Consider the following 21820-nt stretch of genomic DNA (forward strand, 5'->3'; position numbering starts at 1 on the left):
ACATCAATATCATGACAAACTTCTGACAAGCAGCTGAAAAGCTGGTGGAAATCTGGTGAACTAACATAATAGCTCATGATATCCAACAAACAAATGAACATCCCATAATAACATACCACTTGTGGATTGGATTCTGAATTTGGGCCACTAATTAAATGAATCCTATAGGTAAAAGTATGCAGGTTCTGATTTCATTTGCAAACTGAATTGTATTGACAAATATGACTAAAATAGTCACTGGGAGTATACATATTATTCCAATCCTCTGTGTGTAAACACTGTAATTCAAATCATGACACATCAGTAAACATTAGTGGCAATAATCTTGGAATTATCTTAATTTTCAACTCTGTCAGGATAGCCTTTCTACTTCTTGGCAGCTTCGCTTTAAGTCCAGCTCTCCCAGCTGGGAATTTGGGAGATGGCCAATTCCAGGATAATGTGCTTCTGCTATCTGACACTGATACTGCTTTACAGAGGCAGTGGTGAAGATAAGCTCTAATTGGATGTATTTATAAAGCAAACCTTTTAGCTACTTAGACCAGAACTTCTCCAATTAGCATCCTTTCTCCTCTATCTGCCTGAGCAGGAAGCACACGGATATGAAAGTACTGTGTCTGGAGGGGTGTCAAAGACAGTGTCACAGCAATTGAAGGACAATCAAGCTTAACTCAGGAGACAGGCTGGGGGCTATGCTTTCAAGAGAAGGAGGCCATGAGGGTGTCCCAAGGGGTCAGCTATGATAAGAACCCCCAGGGGTGGGCTAGGGCACACTACCAAAGAGCCTGGAAGAGAAAGAGCAGGTAGGTAACAAGGAGAAAGAGCCAACATTTTCTAATAACCACCATTTTGCTCCAAATGGAAATACATTATTCCAATGCAAAAGATTTCAACCCTAGGTTAGGACCAAGAGCTTTGAACGGCATTCTTTAATACATTATCCCCCTAGTTGGAGAAAAATCAGTTTAAAGCTGTATCCTTTTAAAGCAACCCACAATACTTTAATAGCCACTAGAAAGGAGAGCTACTCAGAAAAAGGAGCAGGTCTTGATATAGAAAAAAAGAAGAGAGAAGAAGGAGAATAGAAAACCATTTTGTTCTGGCTTTCATGCCTGAGATGGGATTAGAAGTAGGGCATATTAAGTTAATAATTTCCTTTTAGCTGGTGTTGGGTCTGCCACCATTAAGGCATGCTCTCTCTCTAGGGAAATGTCGGTTCCCAGGTTTGTTGAGATGATTTCATCTCTGGGTATGAGGATTGATGTTCCCTAAGGCAGGTCTATAGTTTGAAAGGATGAGCCTGGGCTGGACTGGATGGCAGTAGAATAGGTGCAGTATCAGGGCACAGTATAAGATGGGTGAAGAGGTAGCAAGAGAAATAGCTATCTCCCCTGACCTCTGTCTTGCTCCTTCTGACATGATTTCTTATTCATTTTTTTTATGGAGGCTTGATTCATACAATCTGGAACTGTAAGACTAGAAATTTCATCCACAATTCTGACTCAAACATAGACTCCTTATGAACTTTGAATTTAAGTTATATGGCCTGAAATTACACATGACATGGATTTTGAATGTGGGCACCATTACTTTTAAATTTAATTATTTAAATGAATATGAATATTTAGGTTATAGGTCTGGCTTTATAGGTCAGATGTCAAACTTTACAAACCTGTGATACTAACTTGGAGACAGGGTCTTTGTTGATTTCTTGTCTGATTATAATATTGTGTGTAAATCTTAAATCTTTCATGTAGGCTCCAAGCTTGTGTATCCTGGGCATAGACATGGAGATGCAAATATTTCAAATATTGGACATAACTTGTACCCAGGGGCACTGATTTTTCTGGAACATCTCACACCACAGCCCCAGGTATCTAGGCTCTTTAACCACAGAACTGGAATAAGATTACCTTTTCAGAAGTGACAGGGCTATTGGAGTGGTATTTTTGAAATATGTAGCATTTCTGGGTAGCATGAGAAAGATTCTAGATCTGGACCAGTTTCACAATGAGCCACCATCATTACAAAGGAAAGGCCACGAAGAGGGTGATTTTTGAAGCAGGTTTATGGATTGCTAGTTGACTCACCCTTATATTTAGACAAACATGTACACATCGATTATGCTTGTGAACGGTAGCTCTTTGCTGACACCGTGTTCACAATTTGCTCCATATTTCTCCCTGCATGCTCAGGCTTCATCTCAATCTCCTAGTTACTAATTTTGGGAGAGCCTACAGTCTTAGACTAGTACCACTGTGATTTCTGTATCATTCCCAGGAGGCATCATTAGTGCTGGAAAGGGCATACCTGATGTTTCGTCCTGTCCACTGTGTTGGCAGTTGAGGGGTGGTCCCGAGTGTTCTGACGGACGCGAGTGGAGTTTTGTTGCTCAATGGTGGAGGAAGTGGGGATACAGAATTCTCGGAAGCATCGTTTGAAGTTTTCATCCAGAAATGCATAAAGGACTGGATTCAGGCAACTGTTGGTGTAGCCTAGGGCTATGCAGAAGTGCCAGGAGACCGTCTGGAAAGTCGTTTCTGGGATGGTAATCAAGGCTTTGATGATGACATAGATGTGGATGGGCGTCCAGCAGACAATGAACACAGCCACCACCACCAGCACCATCCTGGTGATCCTTCGCAGATTCCGGTCCTTTTCTTTGGAGCCTGAGAGCATGCGCACACTCTTGAGGCGTAGGATCATCAGTCCGTAACACACCGTGATGATGAGGACAGGCATGATGAAGGCGAAGATGAAGACGCAGATCTTTAGCAGGTTCTCCCAGTACCAGGTTGGATGGGAGAAGGTGAGGGTACAATCAATGGATCCTAGAAGGGAAGCATTTGATGCAAAATTGAATGATACCACCGGGTATGACTATCACCATTTTGCTTCCAAATTTATAGCCTTGACCAGAGCTCAACGAACTCTATTACTGTACAATACAGCAAGGCGGCAGGGGAAAGAAAGAAAGTGTGGAAGAAACGCAATTGTGTTGAGTCTTTCTTAAGTATCTAATTTTGACATCTACTTGGTCAGATGAAGCTTTCAGTCCGCCAACAATGACGAACCTCTCACCAGGTATCAGACACTTCATTTTTATTGATAGAAAAATACAATAATTGACCATAATCTCTGGGAGGCTCAGCTAATGGATGATTTCACTCGCTTTTGCAATGGGTAGTTCATTATCCTGCTGTTCGAAAAAGATAAATTCGTCAGGCAGGCAACCATATAACATTTCAAACAAAGCTCGGTGTAACACTTTTGGGTTTAAACTGTAGTGACTTTTAGGGGCTCTGTGTTCATACTTACCTACTCTTTCGGTGAAAAAAGTTCAGAGAAATTAAGAAACAAAGAGACTATGTTCTGTTTAAAACATGTAAGAGACGTAAATTACAGGGAAAACTTCCAGTTTCAAAATATTCAAGGGCATTGTGCTAGAAAGAATAACTGGAATGTTAATTTGACTAAGACCTCAAACTGCTAAACTGCTCTAAAAGTGCTACTGGGCTCATAACATCACCGACACACCTAGAAATAAACCCTTTACCCACTAGGCCTGCAACATCCGCTCACCATGCCTGTATTTAGTGGTTGCCATGAACATTACAGGCAGTCCGATGGCAGAAGACAGGATCCAGTTGCAGATATTGACAATCTTGGCATTGCGGGGAGTGCGGAAATCCAGGGCCTTGACCGGGTGGCACACGGCAATGTAGCGATCCACACTCATGGTGCAGAGGGTGAAGATGCTGGTGAACATGTTGTAGTAGTCGATGGAGATCACGATCTTGCAGAGGATGGTTCCAAAGGGCCAAGTCCCCATCAGGTAGTTGACGCTTTGGAACGGCAAGGTGCTGGTGGCCAAGGCATCTGCCAGAGCAAGGTTGAAGATATAGATGTTGGTAGCTGTCTTCATCTTGGTGTATCTAGTGGATGAAGGAAGAACAGTGACTGTTTAGAAGAGACATCAACCTGGAATCGCAAAGGCTTCCAGGAGGAAGAGTGCATGGATTCGTGGACAGTTAACTTGTCATTAGTTACAGAACTCTTTAAAATGACTAGTGTAGTTGTCTACAACCGGGTGCCTATAGGAAAAATACATAAAATATTCTACGTTTTAGTTTTCTTCAGAATGGTTATACAGCAGTAAACATGTTGACTCATTGTTTTGGTTTAATTGTGGCAGTCCTAGAGGCAGATATAATTGACACAGGAAGCTCTCAGTCAGGTGGTAACGGCAGAGACTGGACAATAATTCTAATTATATTACATTTTTAGATATATAGATATAGCTGAACTCCTAGAACACTGTAAGAGTGCATGGTAATCTCTTTTTGTTTCTGTTTATACACACACAGATCCACAGATGTACACACACAAACACAGATCCACAATGTGCACACATAACACATGCACACATGCATATACTGATGTACAGGCCATTGAAGGACATGGAGATGAAGTTATACACATAGGCCAAGTAAATAGGATGAGTAAAATGGAAAATATCCTGGAAGTTCACAGGCCCAAGGGTAGTATTTTCAGTATGAACCGTTCAGTAAGCATACGAGTTGAACTAATGGTAGGGCTAGGTGATTCTAGGCAGACAGAATAGAGAGAACGCTCACAAAGGAGTAGAGTTGAAATGTATATGCCATGGCAGAAGGGTAGGATTCCAGCAATGGGTGGTGATGGTTCTGAAAGAATAGGTTATCTTTAGCCCATGGCTATAAAGCCAGTGTATGGAGAAATGTGCGTGTCATAGATAGAAGATTACAATTCATTGTTTATGATGGAAAGCTAAGATAGCGTAACTTTTAAAACTTCTAATAGTTTTTATTACATAGTTGTCATCTAATAAGTGAGACATAAAATGTACAAGTTTTCACATACACACTCAACTAACTAAAATTAGAGACTGATGAACCCAACTGGGCCACTGGCCCTTTTTGTAAAAAGTATATTGGAAAAGAGCCACGCTATTTACTTGTATTCTTTTAACCTGTAGCCATGTGGTTCTGTAGGGGCAGACCTGGAAAGTTGTAACAGAGATCATTCAGCCTGCAAAATGCAAAATATATATTATCTTGCCCTTGTCAGAAAAAAACATAGTAACCCTCATCAAGTTAGTGAATGTATCTGTCACCTCCACCCCCCAAAACGTTTCCTCCCAGAGCTCTTCAATCCTGTCCTTTTTCAGTCACTGATTTTGGTGCGTTCTTGGTTATCACAAATTAGTTTGCATTTTTTTCAAATTTCATTATGTATTCTTTTATGATCTTCTTTTATTTAATGTAATTATTTTGAGTTCCTCTTTATTGTTGTGTGCATCAAAATTTCATTTGTACTTATTGCCAGGAATAATCCCATATATATTATATACTTATATATATATCTGTGATGTGTATATGTACAGATACATGATATATATATATATATATATATATATACACACATCACATTCTCATATTCATTCATGCACTCATTCATTCATCTAGATATTGAGTTGCATACAGCCTTTTGCATTATATATTAACTATCGTAAACATTTACAAACAAGTCTGCATAGGGACATGTACTTTTTTTCCTACTAGGTATTTGGTTGCAGAAAGTAGAATTGTCAGGTAGAAGAGATGATCAAGTACAATTCCAAAACAAATAGTATTTGATGGTGGAAGTGTGTGTTGTAAATTGTGAGCATCTTTTATGTCTTACCTTCAACATCTATTTACCTGAATTTAGTATAGAGCCTCAGCTCTGCTCTGGAGAGCTACCCGCTTCCCATTGGTCCATCTACGTGCTTTGTCACTGGCTACTAATTGAGAGTATGAGGATGGATGTGACTGGGGCCAGTGGAAGGTCAGGGATGGCCTCGTGTTTCAACTAAGCTGCTGTGGTCTGGATGATTTTGGATGTAGTTTGTTCTGCAGGGGTTCATGTGCTTGAAGCTCAAGTGGTGTTAAGCAGTGATGATGCTTTTAAGAGACATAACCTAATGGATGGTCATTAAGACATTCTTTTGTTTCCCTTAAAAGGAATCACAGCTCTTGTGAGATCCCAGCTAGTTACTGATGGTGGGCTATAACAGCCTATGAAGGGCAAGACCAAGCTCCTCCCGGTATCTTTCTGGGTTTTCTCTGGGTGTCGATCCTTCTCTGGCATGTGCTTTTGTCCTGATGTTATTTGTCATGATGTGATGTCATGAGGCACCCTTACTAGTGTGGTTGTGATTTCATCTTCCAAAACGGTTCACTAACAAAACACCTTCCTTTATCCACTACCCAGCCTTGGGGATTACATAAAGCCATGGAAAACAAGATAATGATCAAGCTGATGGGATTTGGTGGGGGGGGGGGGAAGGGAAGAGAGATTTCTGGTGAAAGAGTCCATTAGAGCCAAGTGGCTCACACTTACAATCGTAACTTTACAGGAGGCTGAGATCTGAAGGATTGCAGTTAGAAGGCAGTCTGAACAGAAAAGTTTGTTAGAGTCTATCTCTAAAATAACCAGCAAAATACAAGGCTAATGGTATGGCTCAAGTGATAGAGCACCAGCCAGCCAAGCAAGCAAGTTTTCCAAAATCATCACAGCTGAGTGGATGTCCGGTCTGTAATTGCCTGTCTGAAAATGGATTTTTTATTTTCCTGCTAGAGGATCTGAGAAAAGCAAGAGAAAATCCCACACTTGAATCTGAGTCTTCCTGAGACTTTTTATTTATGTGGTAAAAATAAGTTCTTATTAGACTTCACTCTTCATGAAATTGAAGAGTCTCACTTTAGCACAAGATGGCTGGTGGTGGAGGAAATACTTCTGTAGACTGACTGGTACACCGCCTTCTTTCCATGCTACAGGAAAGTATTTGAGTTCAGTAAGTACAGGAAGCTGAACTTATAAAGGAAGATTTCATAATTTTCTGCAAATCTGGAAGGTTGGGACTATTGCTAAAACTCTAAGATTCTGCTACTTGATTTAGTCTGCAATATTCTCAGACTCTGTGTTGGTGACAGAAAAGGGCTCCACTTTCACATTTTGTGTTCTTTTGAGTTGCATAAGAAATATTAATTCCTTTAAGGATTTCTATGGGAAAAGGTAGGAAAAATAGTCACTTGAGGTGATAATGAATGTTATTTTCAAAGGCAAACGTAAAATGATAATTTAGAGAAAAATCTTCCAAAGTATGAAATCAAAAAGTAAAAACAAAAATCACACTGCTATTTTAAGTTTTTAAGAAATTTAAGGTTGTTCATAAGCAGAAGAATCTTCCCTCAAACAAAAATGATGGTTTCCAGGGACACCATAGATTGTAGACCCATGTGATCTAGAAGCATTCAGCCTGCGTTAGTCACACCCTATCGAGAAGACCTTGCATTTCACATTTATCTTTAAGAGGCTGTTCCAAATTAAACAATTGGTGATTTTAAGGTCAGTTTTCTGACTCATACTCATATCTGAGCACTACATATATTCTATGCATGCTTATCTCAGTTAAAAACAAATTCCTATTCTGGAATGAGGTATTTGTGAAATGAAAGTTAGGGTCTGTCACCATGAAAGGAAAAGAGAGGTAAGTGCAGGTGTTGATTAGCTATCTTAATCTATCCATTCAAGTAAATGGAAATGCAAAAGGATCTTTCCTTCAGCAATACGTATATTTTCTATATTATTATATTACACATGAAAAAACATCTAATTTTATGTGTAAGTTGAACCATAATAAATAATAATAATAATCCATAATAATAACAAAACCAAAATAAAAAGTGAATATAAAAATTGTTTGAATGGGCATTTTTAATTGTTTTTATTAATATATTTTTATTGTAAAGATACTGTACAGAAGGGTTACAGCTACATGAGTAAGGTAATGAGTACATTTCCTATCAAGCATTGTTATGTCCTTCTTTTTTTTTCTCCTACCATCCCTTCCCTCCCCATCTCCCCCAGTCCTCCCTCCGCCCCCACCTGAAGTTGCAAAGTTCATTTTTAACATAGTTTCTTGTACATCTCATTGCTACAATGGGTCAACCAGTATCCTTGTTTCAGCATTTTGTTATTTCCCTTCCCTTCCCCAAATTAGAAAAATGTATATACAAGATGCAGGGCACGAGAATCAAATACAGTGACAACAGGGGTTATACCATGGGGGAGGAACATACAAAAGAAACAAACAAAAAAATCACACAGTGCATTAAACACAACAGCAAGAAAGCTAAATGGTCCTCTTGAATTTTTCTCAAGTTATGTCCATAGATCATTCCTCTAAAGAGAGCTATGCTTTTGCTCTCCATTACTCATGCTCCTAGTAAGAGCAGTAGGGTTCAGCAATTTTCTAGATACATGAAAAGGAATTTTTGATTTATGTTTAAGTGGGCCAAAGAAGAAAGCTGAAGGAAAGATCATTTTGCATTTCAGTTTACTTGAGTGGGTCCCAGAGGAATACCTAGATATTAAAACACTTTTGTTTCTCTTTGCTCTGCCATAAATGGGTTTGGAGGTGAAGTGGAGTGGGTGGGATCTAAGGCAGGTTCTTGGAGAAACTCATCTGGATTCCTGGGGCCTTTCTGGCATTGAGTGTATCTCGTGTACTTCCTGAATTAAGGATCTCACTGCTCAGTAGCTACTGCTTCCTTCCTGTTTATTCTACTGAATTTTCATAATAAATATTTTTAACATTCTTTAACATATGATTGAATAGCTTCTGGGTCTCAGGGCCCCCAAATGAAGTGTCATGCACTGTTTTTTTTAAATGTATTCACCACAGATCTTTAATATTTGACCCGAGGAAATGATTTCATAAAAATACTGATACTGTGCTGGAGAAGAGGCATTGTGAAACCCATCTTCTTGATAGCTCAGCAATCTCTTTTTTTTATACATAAATATTTTAGGGGAAATGTACATTCTTTTCACATGGCTATGAAATAATTTCTGTCTGTCTTCAGAATCAGAATGATCCTTGGTACTATTTCCACCACTATTGCTACTTTTCAAAATATCATTGACTTGATTAACTCATGCTAAATGAAACTATACTATACCTGCACATCTGATTGGCTTTGAAAGTGTGTGTGTGTGTGTGTGTGTGTGTGTGTGTGTGTGTGTGTGTGTGTGTGTGTGTGTGTGTGTGTGTGTGTGTGTGTGTGTGCTGGGGCTAGAACTCAAAGAGTCCTGTTCTTGCTTGACTTTTTCAGTCGCAGCTGGTGCTCTCTGCCAGTTGAGCTAGGCTGGTTAATTGGCAATAAAGGCCCTTTTATTTGTATTTGTGGGCTGGTTTTGTGTTGAATTTCTCAGGTTTCAGCATCTTGAGTAGCTAGGAACAGAGGTGTGAGCCACATGAGTCCAGCTTTTACTTTATTTTTTAGTTAATTCATTTAATTGTAATGACACTACTTCAGTTTAGAAGGAAAAGTGACAATAGAAGGTTGAAATGATGACAAATATATTTTACAACCCACTTTGCTGCCTTAATATTGCAGCGTGCCATTCAAATAGATTATTAACAGCTTTTACTAGTTCACAATGGCACCAATTGGATATACAGAAGAATATCTTCTCTCCCTGTATTTTTCTTTGTCCTATAATGACTTTTATCAAATTGAGCAAAGAAGAAATATATTAATTCAGTAAAAATTCAATTAGCCCCCTTTATATTTTTAGCATTATACTTGGAAAGGTGAACTTTTTGTACTTGTCATGACCTTTATGTCAACTTATCCTCAAATCCATATTTTTAATGGAGAAAATCCATCTTTTCATTTTCATGATGAGTTGATAAATGAAATTGAATAAGGTGCTTGTCCTACATTTCAAGTTATTATGACAGTGAAGTGAGTGGCCAAATGAGTACTTGTTTGGATTTTTCCATTGTTTTTTATTCTATGCTAACATTCCGGTTGTGTGTGTGTGTGTGTGTGTGTGTGTGTGTGTGTGTGTGTGTGTGTGTGTGTGTGTGTGTGTGTGTGTGTGTGTCAGAGAAAGAGACAGAGAGAACTGACCCTTCTATAAGGAAGGTCAGTTAGTTTTCTCAGCCTGAGCTTTGCTGAAAATTAGTTTTGATACACAAGAAATATGGGGAGAAAAGCAAAAATACTCTAATAAAACTCAATAAATTTATAGAAACAAATACTAATGATATGGAAGTGGGTGAAATATCAGACTCCAATAAAAACAACAATTAGAAGAATGATCAATTTAAATGAAAAAATCATAAATGTCAAATGAATTCCAAGAGAACACAAATGGAAAGCTGAATGAAATATAAGAAAGACAATGCAGGACATTAAAAAGCAATTAAATAAACATAAAATTCACACAAAAAATCGAATTGAGATTCTGGAAATTAAAAATTGAAAAAGTAAAAAAAAAATTCATTGGTGTGCTTGGCAGGTTGATTGAAACAAACTGAAGCCAGAATAGTAGGTCTTGAAGATAAGGTAGAAATTTATTAGAACATGAAGATGAAGATAAAGAAAAGAAAACTAAAGAAGTCCCAACAGAACATGTTAGATCACTAGGTTTATCATTAAAAGACCAAACTTGTGAATCATAGGCATGGAAGAAGAAAAAGTTCAGGACAATGATATAAATAAAACAATAGCAGAAACATCTTAAATCTTAAAATATGACACTCATTCTGATTTAAAAGCTTTCAGAACTGCAAACACATAAGACCAGAAGGCACCCAATCACATATTATGGTTAAAGTCTTAGAGAACAAGGAAAGGATATTGAAAGCTGTAAGAAAGTAAGAATCCTTAAAGACTTTCCAAAAGAAACCCATAAGAATAACAGAAGGTTTCTCAATAGAATTAAGACCAAAGAGTGCAAAGAATGATTTATTTAAAACCCTGAAATAATATGACCATAGACTACTGTTCCCAGCAAAGCTATCACTCATAATTGAGAAAGAAAAAAATGATAAAAACCCCAGAGATTCATAATTACCAAATTAGTGCTGCCGAAGACAGTCAAACAAGATGAACACAACCATGAAAGTATAGGAAAGAATAAATCTTGTTATATGAGTATGTTAAACAAATGAGATAAAGGAATAACAAAGTTCCACCAAAGCAAGCAAACAAAAAAGGCAGGGATAAGTAGATATTCTTTAGTAATGACTCTGAATGCTGATGATCTCAATTCTCTAATCAAATGATTAGATTGGATTGAAAAAAGGAAAAACAAGAACCATGCATTAATTGCCTGTAAGAAATGTCCTTTGGTGACAAAAACACAGCTTTAAAGTAAAAACAAGGGAAAAGATCTTAAGAAACAGAAACTAAAAGTAAGTGTAAGTATTTGTGTTCCCATCAGAAAAGCAGTCTTCAGACCAAAATTAGTGAGAGGAGACAAAGGAGATTGCTTCCTATTGATAAAGGGAAAACATCAGAAGGACATAACACATCTATATATCTATATATCTATATATGCATCATATGTCAGCCTATCCATCTTAATAAGGCAAACACTACTGGACATAAAAGCACAGATAGACCCCAACACCATAATAGTGAGTGACTTCATTGTCACAGATTCATCAGTAAATAGGTCATCCAGGCAAAAGTCAACAAGGAAATGTCTGACACGAGCAACACTATTGATCAGATGGGATTAACATAGCTACAGAATGATCCACCCAACAGCCACAGAATATAAGTTCTTTCCAGTAGCCCATGGTGCTTCTCTAAGGACTCCAGGTAAGTCTTAACAAATACAGAAAACTGAAATAATTTCCTGTGCTTCATCAGAGCACAATGGAATAAATAAGAAATCAATAGCAATACATTGAGTATCCTGGCTGTATTGGTCCTCTCTTTCCTTTTTCATTCATGCATCCTCTCTAACTAGCCCCACTTACAATCTCATGGAAGCTTCTTGATATTTACTTTGTGTCAAAGGTTAACTCCATCAAGTTTCTCCAATGTGTATAGTATGTATTTGTCATCTTGATCATGTATACATGCATATGCCTCTGTGTGTGCTTACATGGAAAGTTGTATTTAGGGCCTAAAATACACATGTGAGAGAAAACACGTTTCTAAGGTTCTTCCCATCGTCATTCTGGAGTTGAAAGCGGGGCTTGGTGGTGAAGAGCTCAGGACACATTCCATGCCTCTCCTTTGGGGATAGGATAAAGAAAGAAACTGAGAAATACTTCTAACGTATCTGGAAGACCTGGATCAATTGTTTTCAGATTTCCTGGTGTCTTCTTGTTTAAATTATGACAATCTAATTTTCTGAAAATATTACATTAGGACATGAATAGCACTTGCCTCATTAAACGTTTATATGAAAAATGGTGCTTTGCTTCTTTGACTTCTATGTTCTGTAGGAAATGGTATTTGTGTATTATAGTCTAGAGCCAGCTACATGTTTTCTATGATGTATACCAAAGGTTATAATGAATTAAATATTATTTTCTGTGATTTTAGTTTTTTTTGTTTTCAAATCCATAGCGTTTTATGTTTTGGGAACCAAAGAACTTTGAAAACAGCATCAGAGGCTCATCAGAGCTGGAGCCTTTTAGTTCATGGATAGCATGTTTTGCTTTTCTTTTAAAGACCTGATGTTTGGAGCTTAGAAGTAGCTTTCAAATTTAAGACTTCTAAGAGAAAAGGAACTATTACCAATTTTAGGATCTAAGTACTCCATACATTAAAAAAAACCCTTACATTTGTATTACCGACCACTTCAAATGGTGGCATGTTCATAGGTATTTCTTTAATATGGAAGGAACCATAAACAGAAAACTTTGAAATAGGATGGAACAGTGCCATGAGTATTGATATTAGTTTTTTTAAAATAAAACATCAACAGTAATAACACCAAACTTTTTGTAGAAGCTTTTTGAAGCTAAAGCACAAGTATACATGATAGATATTATAGATATTTAGAGTCTGCAGACTACAGATTACTTCTGAACCTAGTGTACCAAACTTAAAGCTTAGCATCTGTTTTTGGTGTTGACATTGAACCAGGCATCAACTTTTGAGTTCTCAGTTATCTGTTCCTTGTTAATAATCATTTTTTAATTTTTCAGCCACTTCTTCCTATTTCATGAAAATGTTACTCTCATCTCTCTGCACATATTAAATGTAACTGATTCTGAAGTCCTAGTGAGGTTGCTTTTTAGCTCTGTTGCCACAAAGTTGTGAGTAAGCTTTTCTGTTTGTTGTGCTTCCACCAGATCCTTTGACTCTTTCCTGATGTCATTTCTTAGGAATAAATGACACTGCTTAATGTCATTGCTTTGTGACAGAATTAAATCAACATTATTGTTTTGAGAATGATCCTCGAAGTCAATACTATTTGTTAGGTTGTCTGTTGTCTCTTCTTGTGCAATTCCCAGAGGACAGGGATTAGAATCCTTCAGCTTTTAGCAAATAGGGAGGCTGAGAAGGCTTGAGGAAGGCCTAATATGGTGGTGGCTGATAAGCTGATGTTTTTAATGTTTCAGTGAGTTGTCTGTAGCCTAGAATCTTGGTCCCCACCACTGCCATGGTTTTGCATGCTTTGACTAGGTTCTGTCTGTCTTGCAGACCAGAACATGCACAGGGGTTACCAGAGATCATTAATGGATGAATACCATTTGGTACAGACACACAGAATATTATTTAGTCTTTAAGAGGCAAGAAATCTGACATGTTCTATGACATAGAGACTGCTTGAAAACCTTGTACTGTGTGAATTAAACTGACTAGTGAAAGCTATTGTTTTATTCTGCTTGTGTGAGGCACCTCCAATCCATCAAAGTTATAGCAACCACAGAGGAAGGGAAGCAGTTTATAGGTACTGAGTCCAAACATGGAAGATGAAATGTGTGCTGGAGGCTGATGGGGGTAAAGACAGCATGATGATAGGAATACTTAGAACTACATTGCATGCTTAAACTGGTTACAATGGTAGTTTATCTTTTCTTTCCTTTTTTTAAAATTTTTATTAATAAGTTTTTTATTGTGAAAATACTGTACAGAGGGGTTACAGTTACATGAGCAAGGTAACGAGTACATTTCTTATCAAGTATTGTTGCCTCCTCTTCCTTTGTTTCCCCTTTCCACCCCTGCCCTCTCGTCTCCACCACCCCCATCCCCCGACCAAAGTTGTAAAGTTCATTTTTCAACATAACGTCTTGTGCATCTCATTGTTGCAATGGGTCCACCTGTATCCCTATTTGCCAGTCCTGGGCCTGGGCACTGTCCTTGAGCTTCTTTTGCTCAAGGATAGCACTCTACCACTTGAGCCGCAGCACCTCTTCTGGCTTTTTCTGCTTATGTGGTGCTGAGGAATCAAACCCAGGGCCTCATGCATTCCAGGCAAGCACTCTACCACTGAGCCACCTTCCCAGCCCTACAATGGTAGGGAAATGAGATAGAGTAACACAAGTAACAATAGTAGAGACAGAATTGAAATCTGTATTCATTGTAAAGTTTGTGCTCTTTGGTATTATAGTATACTAATAGAGTAAAGGCACTGTGAAACCTGAGCTGTCTGCATGACAAATGAACAGATTCACAAGGTGTAGTAAAGTTCATATATTCCTCAACCTACAGTTGTTCAACCTGAAGCTCACAAATCCCTAGTAGTAGCTAAAGCAACTACAGTTACTTTCTCTACTTTAAAGGAAAGAAAACAGGGCAAGAGTAAATTTCAAAGGCAAAATTATTTAATATATGCATTGTATACGGAAACATCTGGTGTTGATTGCTATGCAAGCAAAGTAACTCTAATTGAGATTTGTTTGCAGTTGTGTGTGTGTGTGTGTGTGTGTGTGTGTGTGTGTGTGTATGTGTGTGTGTTGTATTGTGTGTCTTGGAGTTATAACTATGCATGGTATTAAATAATAGCACAACACATCAGATAGAATTAGATATTAGATATATAATAAGAAGTGTTGAAATGGAAATAAAAATGCATTCAATGCTAAGAAAAAAGGGCTTTAATTAAGATCCATGAAGTTTGAACCTCAAACTGTTAATTAACACTCCCTGACTAGCCTTTTCAAGGTGACATATTACCTACTGCTATCTAAATGTTTGGAATTTGATTAATCCTTCAAACTACAGCTTTCTAAAATCTCTTAGAGCCTAGGGAAGGAAACCTAAAGGTAACATAATTTAGCTCCTGTGGCTTTTCATACATACCAAATTATGTATTTGTGATTTATAAAGAATTACTTCTTTATAATTTAAGTATCAGGTTGACCTGGGATTTTTCTAGGAATCAGAAAGCAGATTTTTTTCCCCTCTTAAGTATTTTCAAGAAGAGAGAATTTTTGGAAGGGATTTTCTATTCCCTGTAGAGACTTCAGTAACTAGTAATTTCACAAAGTATGTAAGACCCATTAGTTTAAAAAGGCTAAAAGTTTAGTTTTACGGTGCAGTAGCATGAATAGATCAATATAAAGTTATTTTCCAACCTTAATTTGAAAGGAGTCATTTGCACTAACAACATTGTTAGTCATAAATGAATGCATGAATGACATTTTAAATAGGAAAACTCTAAGCATAACTACAGTTTATATTTCATAGGAAAAGTTCTCCAATGCAAAAATTTACTGCCTTTTGGTATACTCTATTATTTTGTTTATTCTCATATAATTAATTCTGAGTTTTCCTCATGATACCATTGCACAGTCCTTTTAAAAAACGGAGTAATTCTAAGCTATAAATAAACTAGAATTTAAATCATTATTAACATGAACAGGTAACTCTGAGGTGAGTTTGTTATGCTTCTTACTCTAACAGTATAATCCCAATTTATATATTTCACAATTTTTTTCTAAAGATAAATATTAGACTTTACACAAAAGATAAACTATGTTAAGAATATAGGCATGTTTTTGAATTTCTTCACAAAATGGTTATTTTCACAATTACTTTGGCTCACCATAAAAGCTTTTCAGTGTCAACACTGTGTCAACTTAAATTCACAAAACATAGTTTAGGTGGTTTTTTTATTTTCTCAAGAGAGAGCACCTTTCCTGTTTCAAAGGGTCCCAGAGAGACTAAAACCAAAAGAGAGAGGGAGACACAGAGAGAGAGACACACACAGAGACAGAGACAGAGACAGAGAGACAGAGAGACAGAGAGACAGAGAGACACAGAGACACAGAGACACAGAGACACAGAGACACAGAGAGACACTAGAACCAATTGATGTTAGAATGGCAATTTAGATACTAGGTCAAAATGTAGGGAAATAAGGCCATCTTGGAAGGATTAAACTACGTTTAGGTGACAGATATACTGCGGTTATTAAATTGTTTTCATTGCACGGGAATTGCCCATGAAAATATTAAATATTCTTTAGGGTCATTTGCCTGGCCTACTTTGTCATGTGTTATGTCTCCGATTGTTACAAAGAACCATTATTAGTTTATGGTTAACCCCAAATTGACTTGCTTACTGTTGTTTTCCGGAATTGAATGTTAATCTAGTTCTTCAATTATCCTGGTATTAGCTGTTCCCAAGAAACAAACATAACCACTCTTAAGTACATTTGAATGCACCAATTTTACTACCCATTTTATCTTAAATCTCACTGACAGTGGACTTTGTATTTGTAAAGGTGGCTTTCCTTTCCTTTATCCTGAGCTTTGAGCATCTATGTCAGGTGTAGCCTAGAAATTTCCAGAGTCATCCAGTGAATGCACCTGTGATACCTCTTTCGCATCTCGATTCCTTTATTGCACATTATCTCTTCTTTCTTCCCATATTCTGGGGGGAAAATCACACTCCCCTGGCTGTGGTCATAACTACACCGCTTTCCTTCTCTTGAAGAGAGGGAAGGTCACTGACTTTTCAGGGTGAAAAATTAAAGCTGAGAACCCTTCTTTCGATGTCAGTTTTCAGTTTTGAGGCTATAAAGAATTCCATGTACTAAAAACCTCAGAAATCTCATTTTTTCCCCTTTACCATCTTCTCTCATTTTTTCTCCATAGCCATGGAATGTGGAATGAACCAGAATAGTCTATAAGAAGAAATAGTCTGGAATTTGAAGAGGCTACATTTCCAACCTTTTCACAAGTGACCCATCAGCCATTGGAGAAGGGGTGGGTAGGGACTTAAGGGTAAAAGTGATGGGTGAAAGGGAGGATTTTAGTACTTTTGGCCTGACTTTGCTGTATTTAAGCTCTCTAGTGGAACACTGATATGCCTGGCTACTTCTACTTGGCAGTGATTCTAGAGAGCTCGGCGCCATCCTATCCATCTGGTGCTTTGCTCAGTATGGAGACAGGGCGCAGGGTGGAATGGCTTTCTTTAAATTAAATAGTGAAATCCTTGAGGAACGCTCTTCCTCTTGTTCCAAGGTGATTCTCCTCTGGTTCCTACAGATTTTATTGTTTGTTCAGATTCGTGTCTGGCAGTCACTCTTGTCTTCCAGAGCCCCTCATCGATGCATTGCTTAGATGAAGGAAAAGGCAGAGAATGAGAGAACTTGGTTTCTGTTCTCAACAGCCATGTGGAAAACAACTCAGAAAAGTATTTTTTCTTCCCAAATCAAACCAATGCTACCACTTTCCTAAGGATTCTACTCTTGAGAACTCCCGGTTTCTTTTAACCATTAAGTCTGAGGGAAGATTATTCTAAACCTGATTATTGTCACTTGTTAGAAGCAGAACATCAAAATGTAAAGGGTTGAAATAAAGGTGATATTAGCATAATATTATAATCAATTCAGTGAACTCAAAAGAAAACAAACTCTATGCTCAGAACTATTGGTTATTCTGTCGAATTCTAGATATAAATGAGGAGAGAAACAACAATCTCTTTCATGAGGTACTTCCATTGTCTGAACTGGAGATTTCTGAATAAATAAATAAATAAACAAATAGGGATTGTTCATGGAATGGAAATTCAAAGACCATGTGCTGCTCAGAGGAGTCACAGGTGTAGAAAGCCTGAACAGGAAATCAGTGCTCAGCGTGGAATCTGGCAGGAAACTATCTCCTAATCCTCTCACTGACACGACTTACTAACACCCACCACTTGTAGCATAAGACATGATGCTGAGGGAGAGAGTATGAAAACACCTATCATCAGAAGTGAACTTCTGCAATTAGTAGTTCCACAAATAATTAATGGGTTCCATTCTCAAGGCTGAAAGGCAGGCTCATTTAGAGACCTAGATCCAGTTAGCCTGAGACAAAAGGTCAGTTGAAACTGCCACAGCTGAATATATATATATATATATATATATATACACACACACACACACACATATATATATACATGTATATGTGTGTGTGTATATATACATATATATATACACACACACATACACACACACAAACACACTCATATATATGTCCCCCCCAAAAACCCTCCAGATTCTGAGTTGTGGAGGGAGACACATCTATTTCCTTCATTCTCGTTTCTTCAAAATGGAGTCCATCAGTAAGAGAAAAGTTGCCTGGCAAGGAACATTCTGGGAAGTGAGATGTAGAAAGCTGAGATGCATACTTGGCAGACCTCCAAGTGAACCTTCAATGACTGGCTCGGAAATCTCTCCTGGTGCAACCAAGTGTTGACATTTGCGAGGAGTCCAGGCTGGCTCTGCGATAGATCTTAAACCAACTGTTGGATCCATCAACGATTAGCTAGACAAATTTGGGCTTACTACTAAAACTTTAACTCTGTAGTTTTGAAAATTGGAAACTCTTAGCGCTTTCTTTAAATACTTGGTATAAGAATGGCAAAATGAAAAACAGTAGAGTATTTGGGGGCTGCCAGTACATAGTCTGACATGTAGTAACTTTCAGTAAACGTGAGTGAGGGTGCGGATGGTGATGATGATGATGACGATGCTAATCATAGGTTTAAGCTTAATAAAGCAGGTGTCTCTTCTTCAAGGCAGATGGCTAGGGACCATATGCTGCTTTGTTTATACTTATTTACCTTTAAATATAAGCCCAGGTTCATGAGTCTATTCAAATATTCCTCTTGTTTTGATTATGCTAACTTTGTGACTAGGTGTTGATACAGACAACTCGTGCACCTGGATCACTGACTAAGTTCTCTTTGTTCAGTTCTACAATTACGTGTTTCAGTGAGATTATTCACCAGCATGTTGATCTTTGAATATAAACTTTATGTCAAACTGTATGAGTAAAACATGGCATCTTCATAGGAGCATATTTACCATTAGCATGATTCACATGTCTTAGCTGCTCTTCGGGCTTTGGTTAGTGGAACTACATTTATAGAAAGGTGATGTCTTTATTTAGAGGTACTTTTTTCTTTGTCAATAATGGATCTTTTTTTTTAAAGGTAGGATTTAATTTCTCCTATACTATTTATATCCTAATTTACATAAAATAATACAAATAAAAAGCAAAATAAATTCTGATTTCTACTTGGATCTTTCTTCTACCTGCACTTGTTTGTCAGGTATTTTATACATAGCCTGGTCATTGTTTCAACATAGTAACATGTTAACAAATGTCCTAAGGAAATGATTTTTTTTTCTGGGCTCTAATGACTAATGACAACCAGCAAAAAGCCAGAAAGGAGGTGTGGCTCAAGTGGTAGAGTATTAGCCTTGAGTGAAAAAGCTGAACAAAAGCATGAGGACCTGAGTACTGTCACAAAAAACTGAAATAATTCTTGAGACTTATTTCCTACAAGTCCTTTATATCCAGACTCTAGTATTCTCTTGAAAGACTCTTACTAGTTGTACAATCTTTATGAAATCTACTTTGAGAAAAATACTTATAAGCTGATTGGTAGCATTCACTTTTACAAAAAATGAACCAAGGCTTTTTTTCCTAGTCATTTTTTCTGTCTTATTTATGTAAAATAACACCTTAAACCACTTTGTGAAATGGAATAAAGTCCCAAATTAGTGTTCATGTCTTTGAGGGGCTGTGTGGTGAGGAAAATGAATTACAGTAATTTGCTGTAATCAACCTTGAAACATGTAGGTTTATCTAATGATGTAGATGAAAGGACACGCAGTAGGTGATAGTCCTCCCTTGGACATTTATCAGTTGGTAAAGTGGCTTATTTGTGTCATTAAGCTGAACCATTGGGAAGAGGAAGAACTATGTTTATGGTTGTATCTGGAAATGGAAAGAGAGTATTCAACAACTGTAGCAAATATTTAGATACTCCTAGTATGAGTCACTCTAGTTACTAGCATGAGTCACTCTAGTTACTCAGAAAGCTGAGATGTGATGATCAGGGTCCAAAGCCAGCCAGAGAAAAGTCCAGAGACTCTATATCTCAAATTAACCAGCAAAAAAGCTGGATGGGAGGCATGATTCAAATGGAAGAGAGCCAGCCAGGAGCTAAACAAAAGTGAGCAAGAGTGCTGGGTCCTGATTTCAAGCTCAGTACAAGCACAAAAAGAAAATCAAATACACTCAATCTTTAGCATTTGTCTGGTTACCACCTTCTTCCTTGATTACTCACAAAGATTGCATGCCAATCCAATTATTCAGTACAATGAGACATTTAAAGTTCTCTAACATTTTAAGGTGACAATTTTAGGCCTTGGAGATATGCTTTGTTTCTTATGTAGAGAAGTGAGTGAAATTTCCTTTTGTCATTGGAAGGAAAGATTATTTGATGGATCTCCATCTGTGGTGTCTACATCTAATAGGTGCCATTATTTTACTGATTTTTAGACCATCAGTCTTACAAGACACAAACTCATACCGACTTTCATTCAGGCTGCTTTCTTTCTGGAGCTCGTGGGGGCTGAATAAGCATGAAATTATACTGCCAGTAATATTTTTCCTTGTTCTTCTTGGCAAGCATTGTTAGCTGCTGATGTGCAGGTTGTACTGCTGGCAATGTTTTTCATTTAACATTTAGTCCTTCTCCCCCATGAAAAGCTCAGCCTCTCCTTGGCACAGAACCAGTGTTTCAATGCAGTAATGTGCAGACTCAAAGAAGGCCTTCCTTTCCATTGATCTCTTCTTCCCTGCAGCTTCTGTACTTGGAAAACCTTAAGGTCCCAGGAGGCAATGGAAGTCTCAGGATGTGATTCCTCACTGAACCTATTTCATTTGTATGCTTTACTGTCTTGATTTTGGAAATTGACAGACATTGGTCTGCAAGTCCTGGAGAATTCCATTATGAATGGCTACTAATCGTATCCTTCATGAAGGCCTCCCTCTTTTGGCCAATTTTAAGTTGATTAGAAAATCAGAATCAACCAGGGATCACTTCCCATAGAAGGGAATTTGAAATGCCTAGAATTTCAAATCTCTTGTTCAGAGACAGCCCTTGTTCCGAGGGATTTCCTCTCACTCAAATGACCAACTCCAACAGGAGTTTCATGCCACTCATACTCTCAAGACAGATCTAAATGCCCTTTTAAACTTTCTACTGCAGCACCAACTTACAAACAAAAGATTTAGAGCAAAAAGTAGCTATTTTGTATTTTAAAAACATCTTTTTCCTCCCCTGAATTTACCATCGATAGAGAATCAAATACGTTTGTCCTTCGAATTTCTCCTTTTTATTACAGTCATCAACAGAATGGCTTTGGAATAGACCAGCACATTGTAAAAGGTTGATAGGAAGGAAGAGAATGACAATAACAATGATACATAAACAAAACCTCATTTTGTCTCTGTGGAACTTGTACTAGAAAGATGAACTACAATTAAAATATTGTAATAAGCAATATGATTTAGAGACTGCCAATAGCTTGGAGTGCTAACATTCTGACAGTGATGGCATGAATCAAGAAGGAGGAACCATGAGCAACTAATCTTGCATATTGCTTCAGAATTACCAGACATTTTAACATATTTTATTTAATTTGGACCCCACACACAGGTGAGATTAAGTACAGTTAATAT

At 37.6% G+C, this 21820-nt stretch overlaps 1 protein-coding gene across 1 annotated transcript in view; it reads right to left on the reverse strand.

The window, feature by feature from the left end:
• Oprm1 (opioid receptor mu 1) overlaps positions 1-21820 on the reverse strand; it is a 46776-nt gene that overhangs the window by 16852 nt on the left and 8104 nt on the right. Inside the window, exons 2-3 of the mRNA XM_070010410.1 lie at positions 3583-3935; positions 2311-2831 (exon numbers count right to left, since the gene is read on the reverse strand). Of these exons, the coding sequence (XP_069866511.1) occupies positions 2311-2831; positions 3583-3935 (874 nt within the window). The remainder of the gene's footprint in view (positions 1-2310; positions 2832-3582; positions 3936-21820) is intronic.

This window comes from Dipodomys merriami, unplaced genomic scaffold (genome assembly GCF_024711535.1).
Source record: "Dipodomys merriami isolate MVZ:Mamm:240054 unplaced genomic scaffold, mDipMer1.0.p SCAF_8, whole genome shotgun sequence".
NCBI lineage: Eukaryota > Metazoa > Chordata > Mammalia > Rodentia > Heteromyidae > Dipodomys > Dipodomys merriami.